Source organism: Ammospiza nelsoni, chromosome 2 (assembly GCF_027579445.1).
Source record: "Ammospiza nelsoni isolate bAmmNel1 chromosome 2, bAmmNel1.pri, whole genome shotgun sequence".
Taxonomy (NCBI): Eukaryota; Metazoa; Chordata; class Aves; order Passeriformes; family Passerellidae; genus Ammospiza; species Ammospiza nelsoni.
This window is the reverse complement of record NC_080634.1, coordinates 99,664,241-99,680,836: the sequence shown is the minus strand read 5'-3', so window position 1 is coordinate 99,680,836 and position 16,596 is coordinate 99,664,241. Positions and strand designations below refer to the sequence as shown.

At 42.4% G+C, this 16,596-nt stretch overlaps 1 protein-coding gene across 3 annotated transcripts in view; it reads right to left on the bottom strand.

Moving 5' to 3' along the window:
• The window catches only part of WWC3 (WWC family member 3), a 99,103-nt gene extending 95,187 nt beyond the window's left edge, over positions 1 to 3,916 (bottom strand). For 2 of the 3 annotated variants that reach the window (XM_059493669.1, XM_059493670.1), the window contains exon 1: positions 3,496 to 3,905. In XM_059493669.1, coding sequence (XP_059349652.1) covers positions 3,496 to 3,704 — 209 coding nt within the window. In that variant the 5' untranslated portion in view covers positions 3,705 to 3,905. Of the gene's footprint in view, positions 1 to 3,495 lie in introns of all 3 variants that reach the window. The other variant, XM_059493671.1, reaches the window with a different exon arrangement.
• Positions 3,917 to 16,596: the final 12,680 nt, after the last annotated feature.

Here is a 16,596-nt window from a genome sequence, read left to right as displayed (position 1 = left end):
TACTGGTTTTCAGTCCAGTTCCCCTACTTTTTTCTTCCCAGACTTCAGGTGCCATCCACCTTCTCTCTATCCCTAGCTCCTGACTGCTTTGCTTTCAAAATCTACCAAATTTGCCCAGCTCTCTGTCAAATTCCAGGGCCAACCCCATTTGATCCCATATTCCTTGTTCCAACCTACCTCTTCTGCAAGGCCAGTTTTCCTCCTGTGTTCACATCATTCAGCTATCAGGCCTCAGAATTAGAATGTTACTGAGGACATAGGACAGAAAAACTCCCCAGTACCAGCAGTCCATGTTGTAGGATGTTACATGAAGCTGCTAAAATCTAGGTCTTCACAGGTCTTCACCAAGCCCATACTGATTTTATAATTCTTCCCCAACTGGTCCAAATGGGTGATTTCTCCATGCAAAAACACTCCTACACCTCTTAAGTCTAAAATGAAGCTGAGTGACTCCCTCTTCCCTAGTTATTAAAAAAAAACCAACACTGTATGTTAGATGAAGTTTCCACATAGAGCAAATCTAGCAAGACTCACGAGCTCAAAAGCTTTTGCCAAACTCCAAGATTTTTTTCTAAGCTAAAATCACTTGAAAACGTGTAACAGTAATAAAAACAGCAACAGTAATAAGATCTCTGGTGCCACAAGGATCATCAATATCAACCACAAACACAGTATTTTACAAATTCATTTACAATCCCATTACTGAACAGAATCTCAATGTAGCAAGTACTGCGCAAACACAAGATAAAAAGGCAGATCCCTGCCTTGAAGAATTTACAATCTATTAAGATAAAAGATGACTACTACCACAAGATGAAAACATGAACTGAATGGCCTTCTGAGATCGACAGGATCTGCTAAACAACCATCCACAATCCATTCAGTACACACAAGCCATGCACAGCAACACAGCATCCTCCAGAACCTAACCACTGATTTGATGCTGAAGATAAGATCCTTCTCAAATCTGCTCATTTTATCACTCTTTCACCTCGTTTTTCTTACCACAGAAAATCATAAGGTATCCACTTGTGAGTCCTTTTTCCCCTTCTCAGTCTTTATTATTCTGACTTGTCCCCCTTACCCCCATCATCTTCTCTTTCCCAAACTCCAAAATCCTTTATAGAGCACTTCTCCAATTAGCATTTCTTTGTCTTTTTGGCATCAATGGGGAAAAACATTGGGGGAGGGGTGGGAAATTTGTTTTGTTTTGTGGTAGGATTTTTAATTGAATAATTATTTCAAATCAAATTCACTAACCAAACGATACAAAAGGCTGAGAAATCTCAGGGGGAGTCCTGAAAAGAAAAACAAAAAACAAACTACTGAGTGCCAGCTAAATGGAAAGAGGAGCCTGGGGGGTGCTTAGAGACTAGTAGCCATAGGAAAGCTTAGTGGTGCTGATTCTCAGAGCCCTTGATCAAGTGCAGCATGGCCTGAGGTCTCATAGCTTTGTCCAATTCCTCCTGGGTAGAAATAAAACCACCCAAACACAGAAATGGGGGGCTGAAGTCTGTCACTGAGGTACATATAACACAAGTAGGTTATTCTGCCCTCCACTAACCACTTTTTGCAAAAATACAGCTTCAATACCACTTCACTGCTGCTCTTACCTTTCCTTTCCAAACTTCCTCAGAAAGCAACTACCTTGATCCTTTCCTACTTTTCTGCTGCCCATGGGAATCTGAATGACTGCAATGAAACCCAAAAAGACTGGTCACTTTCTGCCATGCAAAACCCAGACATCTCACTAAAATAACAACAGTAGTCTATTCTCAACCAGAGATTAACTCTGCAGTCATAGAACCAGCTCTTGATACTTGAATTCTCTACAAACTACTGATAACATGCTCACAAAAACACCATCTCTTTTCTATCTGCCCCAATGCAAATGTCTCAATCTCTGCTCTGCCGCCTGTCCTCAACCAGTGTGAAAAACAGATCTAAGTTTAAACCCTGGAGTGAAGTATTTAGACAAAATTTCAAGCAACGTGTGGCATTTCAATTATTTCTTCCAAACATGGAGCCATAATTTTAGCAATACTACATAAGCTAAACAGAAGTTCACTGTAGTAAATAGCTGAACCATTTCTATATTGTCTGTATAGAAGATACTGCAGAAGACAAAACGGCATACTATGAAATCGAATGGAAAGGATGAAATGCAGAGAAGCAACAGACATCAATTACCTTTGCAACACGGTATTAAAGTAACCTAACTACGTGTACATGCATTCTGACGTTGAAAAAATGTGCTATTTAAAGCATATTAACAAATACTTAACATCTCAGCAAAAAAATACGTGCACGCATAAGTAAGCTCACATAATGAGATAAAACACTATCCGGTAGGTAAATATTTAGGCCATTTAAACAATTATGCATTGTCGTGCAAAACGACAGGAATCTCTCAAATTACTACAGTCTTTAACCCAGACTGCGCTTAATGTTTCTGTGGCCTGCTTAACATTCCAGGCATACTTCTGGCAAGGTAGTTCTCTCTGGCTGAGGTTCAAACTGTCCTTGTCCAACTTTCACTTACTATGAAAACATTGTTTAATATAGAAAAGCATACACAGAGACATATGGTTCTTATTTCGCAGACACCTAAAATACTGACAGTTGTGTTCACTAGCTCCGCGTGGAAATTTTTAGGCGACCGCTTTGAAGCGAGGTCGTCCTTTTTACTGGGCAGCACCCGCAGCAGAGCCCACGCTTCCACCAGACTTCAGCTACAACGCTTAAACACTGCTTAGAACGCATTTCTGCTAAAGCAGCAAGACCTGCCCGTGTTTATTCACCCTAAATGAGAAGAAAAGGCCTAACTCGGTCTCCCCACGCACCGCCGGGCCGTGCAGACGCTGCCCCGGACACCACGCAGCTGCAGATTTTTGCTGCTAATTTGCAGCAGACCGCGTATTTGTCAAATTAAGTGCAGGAATTTCCCGGTTTGCTTACCTCCACGCAGCGTTATCTTTTATGAGGAGGTAATCTACCAAATTACTCCAGCATGCCTCCAGCCTGCTGCTGCCAATTAGTTCAGCCCGGCTAATAAATCAGGATGGCCAAGCCGCTCGGTTACAGCGGGGCTGGTCCGGTACGCGGGGAGTATAAACACAGGCGGTGGCAGCGCTCCTACCTCCCCATCTCCCCCCGCACTGAGACAACGCTTAGTCCGAGCACCCACCGCGGGGAGGTGGGGGGTAAAAAGCCTCAATTCTTTTTTTCTAGATAAGATTTAACATTAAACACTTCCGACAAACCCATCAGCAGCAAGGGTAGAGGCTCTGCCCCCACGATGGGCAGCGGAGGGCCGGTGTGACAGAGCCCCCACCCCGGGCCGCCGACCCGGAGCCTCCGACTGCCCCGCCGGCAGCGGCCCCGCCGCCCACACCCTGCCGGCGTCCGCGGACGGGGGAAGGAAAATGTCGCCGATGGGCCCAGCCCCGGGTGTACGGGACTCAGGCCCTCTTTCCCCCCCGATCTCACTCGTACCTGTCCCGGGGGTCGATCCACGAGGTCTGCCGGGTGTTGTGGTCGATGTAAAAGACTCGTCCGTCGAAGTCCCTCGCTTCCTCCCAGCCGGCGGGCAGCGGCAGCTCCGAGCTCTCCCGGCCCCGCTGTCCGCCCGCCGGCGGCCCGCCGCCCTGTCCCGCCGCCGCTTGCTGCTGCCGCCGCCGCCGCCCGCCGCTCAACCACGGCATGGCCGCTCCGCCGCCGGGCCGCCGCCGCCCTGCTCCGGCCGAAAGCCGCTCCCCGCCCGCCGCCGGGGCAGCTCCAGTCCCGCCCGGGCCGCGGCCGCCCGCCGCCTCCTCCTCCTCTTCCTCTTCCAGCACTAACAGGCGGCCCCGCAGGGAGCGGGACTCGGGCGGCTCCGGCTGCGCCGCGCCGAGCTCATCCTCCCCCGCGCCAGCCCCGCTCCAAGCCGGGACCAGCCCCACCGCGCTTCCTAACCCCGCCCGGGACCTGCCCCGCGCCGCCCCGGCTCCCAGCCCCCGATCCCGGCCCGAGCGCCCCCGCCCGCCGGTCAGCAGCGCCCCGCCGCCGCCTGCCGCCCGGCGCCTGCCCCGGCCATCTTCCCTCCCTCCACCCCGCCCGGTTGTTCCCACGCCGCGGAGCCCTCCTGGCCCGGCCCGCTCTGTGGGGCACGGGGGAAGCAGCGGGGCCCGGCCCGGCCGCACCCCGCGCCGCGGAAGCCGGGCCCAGACCCAGACACGTCGGCTCTGGGAGAGGGCGGCTGCCTTCCGCCCCGGGCCCGGGCCGGGGGAAAGGAGGCTGAGGCCCTGCCGGGGCCCGTCCTGTCCTGCCTCGGGGCCTGTGCTCTGCCTCGGCCCGTGGGTGGCCGGGGGGAGCGAAGGAAAAGGCGAGCCATGCCCGGCCCTCGCTGAGTTATCTTTTTTCCGGTGCCCGCCAGAAATGTTTCGGAGGTGCTGAGCAATCACGATGAGCACAGGGACATGGGAAAGGCATGGGAGTCCACTGCAGAGGCTCGAAAGATGCTGGCGGAGAGGTCCTGGAGACCACACGAGTCACGGAGATCATGCCGTATCCATGGTTGGATAATGGAGGGTGGAAAATTATACATCTGGTTTGCTTGACATCTCAACTTGGTCCCTTAACCCCATTCTGTAGAGCAGAAACCAGCTGTATCTGATTTGACCTGAGCCTGCTGGAGACCACAATGCAGAGTTCCAGCTATCATCTAGAAGTAGATTCCATAAAACTTTGTTAAAATGGGGTTAAAAATTGGCATATGGGACTTTCTGCCTTGGCAGGATGCTGCCTTCAGCTAAACCTTTAAAAATCTGCAAATAAAGAGTTAAGGTAATGCAGGCTAAGCTTCTGAAAACTAGGGAGTTAACAATATATTCTCAAACAATCTTAACTCAGCCCCTTGAAATTGGCAATACCCTGACAGGGATTATATTGCAATTCCAATTATGTTTCACTTGCATTCACCGTTTTAAATTACATCTCTATGAACATTAATTGCTGCAGTATGGTTATAAGTGCAGGAAATTAGAGGATTTTTGCTCCTGACTTCTTAGAACTTTCTCTTCCAACCTCCCCCCCCCCCCCCCCCCCAAAAAAAAACCACTGGTTATCCAAAAGCCGTGCATGAGAGAGGCAGTATGGATAATAGAATAGATCTGACTTTCTATTTATGTCTTGTAGGTTATTTTAATAGCAGTAGAATGTAGTTTTCTTACCAGGGTTACTGTCAGCCATGAAGGACAATAGAGTAATAGGGGGGTTTAGTGATGAATGCAAAGCAGTGTAGGAAGCTCTGAGAGCAAAGGTGAAGTAGATTAAAAATGTAGTAAAGGTGTAAAATTTAGCAAATGCAAGGCTGTAGATCTGATCTTTATAAGTATAACAGCTTATGTTTGCATAAGCTCATCTCAACAGAGTTTACTTCAGCAAACACTTGTCAGGCCATCCCATGTGGCCCCGAGAGTTCGGCAGTATCTCCAGGAGCAAGGTGCTGTTTCTGTGCTACAGATGTTTCTGAAGAGTATTTTAAAGTGGGCAGAATTAAGGCACAGTACAAACTATTTTTTGGTGGTTGCAGCTTCTGTTATTTTAAGTATGTCTCCCAGATTTTCAGAAGTTTTGTTTAGCAGAGGTAGGCATTCTAAATGGCCCATGTCTGTATTAACATTTTGGGAGGATGGATTTTTTTTTGTTTCAGAAAAATCTCAAACAGCTGACCACTGTGCACCACAACTTTCACTGCTTTGAATGCCTTTGTAGCAATTACCTTAGCACAGTAGCTGCACAGCACCATTCTGAGACACTGCACTAGTTCATAATACCTGGAAGCAGTACAGCCAGGTTGCTACAATAATCCACCAAGACTAATGAGCCCTGCTGAGAATACGTGCAGCACTGCCCTCCAACATGGGCTGGTTCTTCCTCATCACTCCCCAGAGTCCCAAAAGAGGATCAAGCTTCAGTGAAAAACCTCTAGATGGAAGTTGCAGAAACAGTGTGGGACTGACCATGGAGGCAGCAAAAAAGGAGGCGGGGAGCTCAACACAGCAGTGAACAAGAGGGAAACTGGCAGGATTAAGCATGGAACATTTCCTTCAGGTCATAGCCCTTCAACTAAATTCTTGTCTTAACTTTGGCAAATTGCTCCAGGTTAGAGCCAGAAAAGGACTTGGCTGGGCTGTGGTTTCTCAGGCAGAATTAACATACACATGTTCCGTGTAAAACATCATCTGTATATCCAGTGTGTCCTGGATCTCATGGATTCATTATAAAAGCTGCTGAAGATGCATATGCTACTATGTAAAGCACACGTCCAAGACTTTCAGGTGTATTGTAGCTGCTTCTGCAACACATTGCATCTTCCTAAATCTTTAACAAGATTCTGCCTTGGCAAAGTTTTCAGGTTAAATATGAGAATGTCCTAAAAAAAAACCTTAAAGTGATCCAAGACTTCAGGTCTAACTTTTAGGCTGTCTGTATCTAGAAATATCATTAGCTTCAGTTAGGAGCTTCAGTTAGAAGCTTCTTAAAGACTCATGAATAAAAGTATTCAAAAACCTGATTTCAAGAGTCCAGCCAAGTGTGCACAGAGCTGCCTATGGGAACCAGGAGGATAGGATAGGGCTAGCACTTGCCTCACCAAAATTGAAACTCCTTCTGTCTGCAGCACATCCATGCCAAGGTGCTAGGCAGGAGCTCTCAATTATTTTCCAGGCCAGAACAGTACCCTTCCTCGGATGTTACCTCATCCTTCTGCCTGTTCCTTGTGAGGAAATGAACAAAATATTCAGGAGCCAAGGATTATTTTTGAGTAACATTTTAAGTCAAGAAGAGAAGAACCTGAAAAGGTCACTGTAGTTTTCCTGCCAAAGTACTAATTTGCAATGCATTTTGTGCTGTCCAATGAGCCCCTCCCAGACCTGCATGGCTTCTCCCTCTCTTTTATTTTCTTTCCTCTTTAACGTCTGTCCTACATCCAGAGGGTAATAGGGAAAAGAGGGACAGAGAACCTGGTGCAACACAGCTTATCTCTGATTTGGGTTGCAGAAGGAAACACTCTACCAGAGAAAGAGGACCTGCATAGTATGGAACATGTAATAACAGAAGATTTTGACTTAAAATAGATAAACACCCACCACGAGAAATTAAATGCTTGCAGTGCATATTTTGACCAATCTGAACAAATGGCAATAAATCACATTTCATATAAAGTAATAACTATATACATTTACACAGCTCCTTGTCTCACATCTTCTCCAAATAAACATAATACACATCTCAGTTCTCATGTATTTCACACACCTTCATTCCACACCTGTTTTCCCTTCCTTCCACTTTTTTCCACCCACAAACATTGCTCACACATTCACTCATTCCTTAGGCACACCTATACCCATTAACTCAAAATTACATAAGCAGCTTTTCTTCATGTGCCCTCCCTTGCCACCTTCAGTGTTTATAATCACAGGTTATACCTATACATCTCTGTTAAACATGCTTTTATACCCAGGTTTTGAATGATATCACAACATTTTCCACAGAAAATGTAAATATTTCCCACTGTAGGTTGTAGATAATAAATTCTAATTTCATTGATATCCACAGCAAAAGCCATTAACTCTGCATAAAAATCCCAACCTCATTTTGGGTTTCCACTTCTTTCTCACAACTGCTGGAAAATGGCAGCCAGTCAGAACTGTTGTCTCATTGTGTATAACAACTCTATCCCCATCTTCTAATTATGAATACTTATTTGCAATTTATTTCCCATTTCCCAGATATTCCAACCTCTGTAGGACCCTTGTACTGTCTTGACACCTAACTAAAAATTGTCACTTCTCTGGTATCATAGATGTCATCTGGAAGAGCAGAGCAAGTCTTCCTCATCATCATCCTCATGGCCATCTATCACAGTCATCTTGCAAGCTGGGGCTTGCTGCTCTTCCCATATCCAACAGATTAAAATCATAAGAGACAGGGACATAATTTCTCATTACTCTGTCCCTTTGGGTCATTTATGTTTCCCACACATACACGTGTATGCAAAAATAGAAATATAATGCAAAGATAAATTAGAGAGGACATAGAAATATATACACACATATACAAATACACAGGAAGATATGTTGTAAGGCCCATCTCCCCAAAGCAAACAAATCTGCACTCTGTCTATGACAATCTGTTAGCTGGTTGAATGGCTTCACTGCTGAGAAGTCTGTCTCAGGTGGAGGCTTTCCTTGGGCTGCCTTACAGAGGTTTAAGCATCCTCCAGCATGGTGAAACCATAGTGGCAGCCCTGCTTTTGCAGCCTCCAGCTGGTGTGGTGCCTGGAGTTCTTTCAGAAGGTTGCTGGGCAAAGCAGAGTTTTGATACTTGAGGAGTACTGATTGAGAACAGGAACTGGACAAGACCCAATCCCCAGAGATTCCACAGGGTCAGGGCTGGTGTAACAGATGACAGATACGGTGTGTAGTTGGAAGGATGATCAGCAGTCAGACATTTCAGAGGAACCAAAAAGTAGCAAACCCTCAACTCTCACTTGCTGTCAGCAGCCAAGAGCAGGGCTCCAGGAATAGAGGGCCTGTTGATGATCATTCTCTGGCTCAGCTGTAGGTGTGAAGGGTGCCAGGAAGCAACACAGGAATGTAAATCTCTGAGGGCTTTCAGGATGGGTTACAAGACAGGAGCTGTGTCTGTGCGCATGTGAAGGAAGCAAGTTTTTCCCTCTATACATCAAGCAAATCTGACACTTTTCATGAGGAAGGGTATTTCCACATGAAAAATAGACTGAAAATTCCATATCAATGGAGGGTTAAAAACCACCGAGGATAAGTCTGAATCTAACATGAAGTATTAATGAAAGACTTCACAAACAAAACTGTGTTAGAAAGAGGCATTTATTCTGCACCAACAAGTCATCTGAGAAAAGGACAAATATTCCTAGGAGCCTTTTGTAATCATTAATATTTTTCCCCTGCTTCTTTTCTCCATAGTAATTCTACCTAACTGGAGTATGGAAACTCTGTAGTTGGAGTCTTTGGGTCAGTAGTCCACATCCAACTGAAGAAATAAATAATAACAAGTTATTGTTTGGTGCATCACTTCCTGGTAGGGAAATAACAAAGAGTTGCATTGCCATAGTGCACAGTGTGCGTAGATGACACGTGAGGTAGATGACAAAGAGGACAGTGCACCTGGGCATGTTAAGAAAATACTCTCTTACAGTATTTTTACTTCAAGCATTGAGGCTGTGGTTTGCCTTTGAATAAATGCAATTCAAATGCTTACATACTCACTGCAATGAAATGCATACACTACTATTTTTTGGAATGCACATTCCAAATTCTGTGGCATGCCAAAATTCTTATATTATGACATTGATTTAATACACCAGACACAGGACAAATTATTGAACAGCAAATTTTAAACAAACCAAATTATGTAGAAATAATAAGATATGATACTCCTCTAGGCCTCACAGCTTAATAAGATTGTATTAGCTACAAACAGAAAATTTATGAAATATACAGAAGTTAGATAATAAACAACTAGAGCAATAGATTTAAATATAGATCCAATTCCGTAAGTGTGCAGGCCTGCTAACATTCAGCTTGCATATTCCTTTCTAATCTTGTCACCTACTTATTTGTCTCTGAAAGGCCTGGGATAAAGACAATGTGAATTTCTCTTTATCATTCCTAATATAACATTTCACTTGATTTATTTATCAGCTGTATTTTCTTCAAACAGCATAAGTGCTTTCCTCAGGAAATCCCACTGCCCCACCACAAATCCCATTCTTTGTGCCACACCTCTTCTTGCCAACTATTTAAATTCCTAGATTCAGCATTTTATCTATTAAAACATTTCAGATGATTATAGCTATAAAAGATTGGGGTTTTTTTCTCAGAGACTGAGAAAATTGTTATTTTATTTTCTCAGAACTTTTCCATGTGCCTTCCTGCGGTACAATCTATCCCAGCCAATGTTCAAGTCTGAAGTTCATCATAAAGTTCATCATAAATTGCATAATATTTTAAATTTCAGATTTTTTAAATGATCTGTAGAGATCTGATGAGTTGTCAAGCTAGTTTAGTCAATATAAAATTCCTGCTCCAGCATGCCACCACTGAGTGCGAGGGTAGGGGTAGTAAAGGGTAGGGGGTAGTTACCCCACAGTGCCTCTCTCTCAACTCTGTCTTAGCTCTGAATACTCACACACTTATTATATTTGCAAACTTAAGCCTATTTCACTTAAGTGCTTTCCCAGACAACTATAAATAGTCTCTTGGAAGTGGTAATTAAGTCAGGACCACATTCACTCGCAGGAATTTAACAGCTTCTCCTGGCAGAATGCAATTGTTTTTTCCTCCTCCATCCAGGTCTTTGCAATTGGCCACAGGGGACCTGGAATGCTTTAATGGTTCAAACCATTTGCAATATGATTGCATACTGGCACATTATTATTTGTTTTGCTTCATTATTCATGCTGCTATTAATTATTATTTAAAAAATAATGTGAAGAAATAGATTAAGTCTGAGCTCAGACTTGTCATGTGCCCAAAATAAAATGGGATGGTGGAAGAGAGGGTGCAGCTACCCTAGAGGATCCAAAAGGCTGGAGGACGAGATGGTGGGTGAGGGAGGACCTGTGGAGATGTTAGCAGAGACAACTCCAGAATAGAAAAATATACTTCAACTGAGATTACACTTTAAGGCTTATTGTAGTGTATACTAACTTCAGTGACTGCAATGACAATTTTGTGTTAATTGTATAATCATAAGTTGCTAGAAGCAGCTTCTCTACAAAAATGTGTTGAAGTTAGCTTGATTTTTTTTTCAAATGATAGATTAAACTTGGAGGAAAAAACTTATTTTACAGAATTTCATTTCACTTTATACATAAAGTAAGGGAGAGTTATTTGTCGTGTTAGATTTAACAAAGAAACGTCTCATGTCAGCATTTTATACCCCCGGTGGCCACAGCCCACTGCGTTCTAGCTCTGACAGGAGATGGTTTTTGCCTCCTGACCTTGGAGCCAGCGTGGTGCTGTGCCACCCCACAGCAAGGAGGCCCCTTCCCTGCTGCTGTGCTGCCCACCCCTTGGGCAGGGTGCTCGAGGGAAGGCCTGAAGATTGGTGTGTGTCTGTTGTCAGTCTGAAAGACAGTAAATGTAGTCACTGTCCTGCATAAGGCTTTTACAAAACAGAAATAGAGAACATTCTAGATAAATTACCGTATATAGGCTTCATGCAGGACTCCCCAGCACATTCACTCAGTGACTCCCAATTACTTCAACAACACTGGAGTGCTTGTTCTCACATTGACATCACCAGAGAGACATTTATTCCAACACAAGATGTTTGCTGTGCAGAATATGTCCAATTTTGTTTTACATAAGCACATTATTACAGTTCATTTTTCATTTTCATCAAAAGATGTCTGTGGCGTTGCCTACTCTTAGGAGCAAAAAACAACACAAAACAACCTCCCAGCAACACCCTTTTATTTTTCTCCCATCTAAAAGAAACATGCCAGCTCCCATGTGTTTCAGGAAGTACACATTCCCGTTCAGCCAGACGAGTATCATTGGCAATGCTTGTTGTGATTTGGATACTGCAAACATAAATATATATACACACATATGTCATACCTCTGAAACATGAGGATGATTTTAGCAAGTCAAATCAAAGGCCATCCAGCCCAGCACTGTGTTTCCAACAGTGGCCACTCCCAGCTGCCCAAAGGAGTTTAGGGACAAATGAGACACACAGTGATTTTTCCAAGAACTATCTTTAAATCTTCAGCGAATTCCAGCTGAGGATATTCTTGCCCAGAACCAGTACCCCTGTATGCAACAGTTTCCAAGGGACTTTCTTTATCAAATTAATAAAATTATTTTAGCATCCACAATATGTATGGCAGATATCTTTATCTATACCCTTGGAGAAGTATTATCTTTTGAACCTTCATGCTGTTACCAGTTTGATGCCTCCTATCTGTAGTACTAAAGGAAACAGTGATGATTTTCTGTCTTCTTCACAGAGATGCATCATATCTCACATCCATCCTCACTGTGATGTAGTTTTGAGATATTCCTAGCCTTATGGAGGAAGAAATCTCATCTTTATTTCTTGCAAATTGGACTGAAGTGATCACTGCCCATCATTCACCATGATGGCTGACCAACAAATTAGAAAACAGGGCTGGATAATAGTCCCCACTAGTCTGTCCTATCTGAAATAAGGGCAAAAAATGCAATTTAATGGTTTATTTTGGCCTTCAGTCCATTTTTCATGTGCTGTGGATATGCACAGAAGTGCTGACTATCAGAACCTTCAAAGGCTATATAAGTTCAGAAAAGCAGAATTCTTTACAGAATTCCCCAGTATGCCCAGATCAGAAAAATACAACCATCATACTATTATATTATTGTTATTTTATAGGAGTATTGCATTTGTAACTAAAAAGCTCCTCCTCTTATATCACAGTCATCAATAATTTTTCAGGGATTTTTTTAGCTTAGTTTTTTTGTAGTTTTCATCTAAATTTTTTCTAGGCAGCACTGCCAACACATTTGGATGTATATTTTTCTTTTAAGCCATCAGCCCTTCCAAAAATCAAGGTGATATTTTATAATCATGTAACAGATCATTGCTAGATGTAGACTATACACACAAAGAATTTCCAATTCTTCTAATTACATGGAATCATTAATGTTGGAAAAGACCTCCAAGATCATCAAGTCCAATCTTTGACCAAAGGTTAAAACCAGCAAAATAAAAATAAACAAAATTAGTTGGATGATTTTCCTTTGAAATTTTTGTCCTACATCATCTCCTAGTGAGTATCTCCTCACCAAAACTACCTAAACAAATTACCTAGGCAGACTTCAGTGTGGTCTGAGAGCCCTTAAAGTTCACATATCCTCAAGTTCTTGTCAAATTTACATTAATGTTTAAGTTTAAAGTGATCCCAGAGATTACATTTTAAATATAGATGCATTAATATTTTCACTGGATCACAAATAGTATTAAACAAAGTTTAAATTATCATATAGGCTGCTTAGATGTTTTTTCCCAGTGTTTAAAAACCTGTAATTAGTTTCCAAAATCTAAGATTTCTCAGCCCTTTGAAAGACTTGTAAAACAAAGGCTCTTTTTCTTTATTTTAGCTTTATTATAGGAAAAGCAGCTTCTGTAAGGCCTAGTGTTGTAAAAACCATATTGCTATACTTGATATAGCAATAATACAGCCTAAGAAAAGCATCTGCTGAGCTCACAATATTGAATTAAGACCAGTGTTTAGCAATGGGCTTTTGTCACTAAACACAGCAATCTGGCACAAGGTTAAAAATCTATTATTTTATTCAGTGCCTCATTAGCACAGAAAAATCCTTATGTCAAGGTCAGCACCTTCCAGAGTTTGATGCTGGAGAGATCTGTGCAGTTACTCCTTGTGTCATGCAAATATTACTCTGCAGATTTTGTCTGACTCCAAACAGAAAGGACTTATTTTCTGTGCTCCTCTAGAAAAGTCAATGTATTTTCCTCTCTATTGACTCTACTCTTGTTTTGGATGCTCTGGATTTTTATAAACACACCATGAATTCCCTAAGCAGATAATGAAGAATCTGAATGAAGAATACCCTTGGTAATCTCTGTTATAAATGACTGCTGTCATATATGTGTTATAAATATGTCCATCATCACAAAGAATGAAGAATTTTGTGGCAAAGACAGGGCTGCAATTTAATCACCAGACTTTCTCTTAGGATAGTGTCTTGCCTCATGCACTAAACACTTCCAGGTTTTGGGACACAGAAGGGGAAAATGCAAAGTTCTATGAAAATCAAAGTTGAGAGGTTTAAAATGGCACTGAGTATGCAGGTGAAGAGACCTCCCTGTGTGCCCAGCACTGAGCAGTGCCACTGACAACAGACTGCAGGTCTAAGGGTGCCATGTTTCCTTCACAAATAGTGACACTGAGATTGCCAGAGGGAAATTTCCCTGGGGTGAAGTTGAGGAACTGCTTCTTTTTCCTTTTAACAGTTGCCAGCATCCTGCAGACATCCAATGGAATGATGGAAGGGAGGCTGCCATGCCCAGCTTCCAGGCCTGGCTGTCCTAAAGATGCCTACTAAATGATTCCTTGGCTTGTAGGGCTCAGAAACCACTTGTGCCAATAACTGACACAACTGGGAGAACACAAATCTGCAGGCCATTAAATGTTTCCTGGAATTAAATCAACACAAAACCCAAACCAAACCAAATCATAAAAAGCTCAAAATGGAATAGTATGTATGATATGCTTAAAGTCTGGTGAGACATAAATTTAATCTATGCCTGAATTGAAGATTATAGATTAATCTGAAGATTATAGATTATAATTTCATCATAAAACCGGATAAGATACTAGAGAGGTCACACAGAGGGGGAGAAAAAAGGAAAATGAAAGCAAAAAAGCAATTGACAATGCTATTCAGAACATTATAATTGTGTCCATGAAAGCTTTGGTAGTCCATTGGATCTTCCTGTTGCCATCCACCTGACACACATTATTAGTATGCACTCTTCTATAACCACTAGCTCTGCAGAAGTTTTGGTCAGCGTGTTTAGGATGTCCTATAAAAGTAAAATCTAAAAAATGAGCAATGACTACTTCAGATGTTGTTCTCTTTTCTGTTGTGAGTTTCTGTTCCTTTCTTTGCTGTGGTTGCCAACATTATCACAAAGGCACAGGACTGTACTCTACAAAAGATGTCCCCTTGAAGCAGAGGTCAGTGGTATGCCTTAGGACTGAAATAAAATAATGTTTTTCTTTTGGCTGGAAAAACTTATAAATGGCATTTTCCTTTCCATGTGGTTATTCCAACTTTTTTTTTTTTTCCTATGAGACAGTCTGTAGATCAACTAGGTTAACAGCAGCTAATTTTCCTAATATCATGACCCTTTGGGAGCACCATTTTACTAGAAGTAAAATGAGATATAATCCTTCCCCCTAGCAACATCATTATTAGTACCACTCTATTAATAGATTCTGTAACTTGTTTTTATTAACAAAATATATGACTGCATATTTGGCAGTGACTCTCTTGATATCAAGGCAAAAAGTCACAAGATTAGAATCATATTTTCTCAACAACACTTTCTAACAATAGACAGAATTCACACTAAAGAGCATCTTGCTAAGAATAGATGCAATTATTGTGTAAAAATGCTTCATGTACAATGGAAAAAATCCCAATAATTTTGGCTGGAAGGCTACGACAATTCGTGACAAAAAGAAAATGATGCAGAAAAGTGCAGAAAAATGTTTTAGCTCTACTAGGGTGCTGCTTCTCTGCTCACCCCCACTGTTTCACACTCTTTTGGAACTTAACTTTTTAAAACTTTGCAATTCTTTGGTAGTTGTTCATCTCCTATATTTAAAAAATGTAGTTGTGAACATCATACCTGAAGGAAAATTGAGATTACTTTGCATTGGCATCATTGTTTTTTCTGAATGTGTATCATCCCAGTGTAACTTGTCTTGAAGTGGAGGAGTGCTTCAGTACCATCTTCAAAGCTGCTCCACTAATCTTTGAGACACAATTTGATAATACCTGCACAAAGTCAGACTGCAGTTAGACTGACAGTGTGCTGACTGTGTGTAATACTGTATCACACTTTATACATGTCTGTCTTGGCTTTTCAAGGTCCTTCTTCAGCAGAACAGGCTCCTACCACTCTTAAATACTAGAACATAATTAGAATTATTAGCAACCACAGTTTCTTCATTCTCATTTTTAGCATCCCCTTTTTACATGGGAGAATAAAAGTCCAGTGTCTTCAGTTTAGAGCTATACTGTATTTTTCAATCGTGCCATACATTACAAATCCCATTGAAATCAGTATGAGACAAGACAATCCTTTTTTAGGGAATAGTCAACATCCATGGAACATCCATGTCTCACATCATGTGAAGATGTGACTTGAACCAACCACTCCTTGTTACAGTGGTTAAATCCTAACCAAAGGGAACAGGATCAGCTCCAGCTGCAGTGATGCCATACTGAATAAAGCACCCTCTGGCTAGAGCCTCTTACCCACACCATGCAGAAAGGCAACACTCCCTGCTGGCACATTCCCTCCCCCTTCCCTTTACCTCGTGTCCCACTGCTGAGGTGGGGATCCAGAAGCTGGGCAGCGCCATTGGGGGCGTGAGAGCTGCAGGATGAGGGTCAGCACTGGATGGTCAATCTCATTCTCAGTGGGTCTGTGAATTGAAAGCAGGGAGGCCTGACTTTTCTCTAGTAAGTCTTTGATCTGCCAAAACAGCAAAATGTAAAAATCACTGTGATTTTAGAGAAATGTAAAGTCTACCATAGAAGAATGGATACCTTTTGTAAATACATTCATATTTAGATGTATTTTATTTAAATGCTTTCTTAATTTCATTTTGGACTTCTCTACCCCTAAGTTTGAAGTGATCTAATGAAATCTGTTCCTGTCAGGTCAACCTAAACGTGTCGATTTGAGTGTAGACAGGGCCTTCAGAGAGAACTCCTACTACGTTTTACAGCTTACAGGAAGGTTAAGTTTAAAAGCTGATAGGAAGGT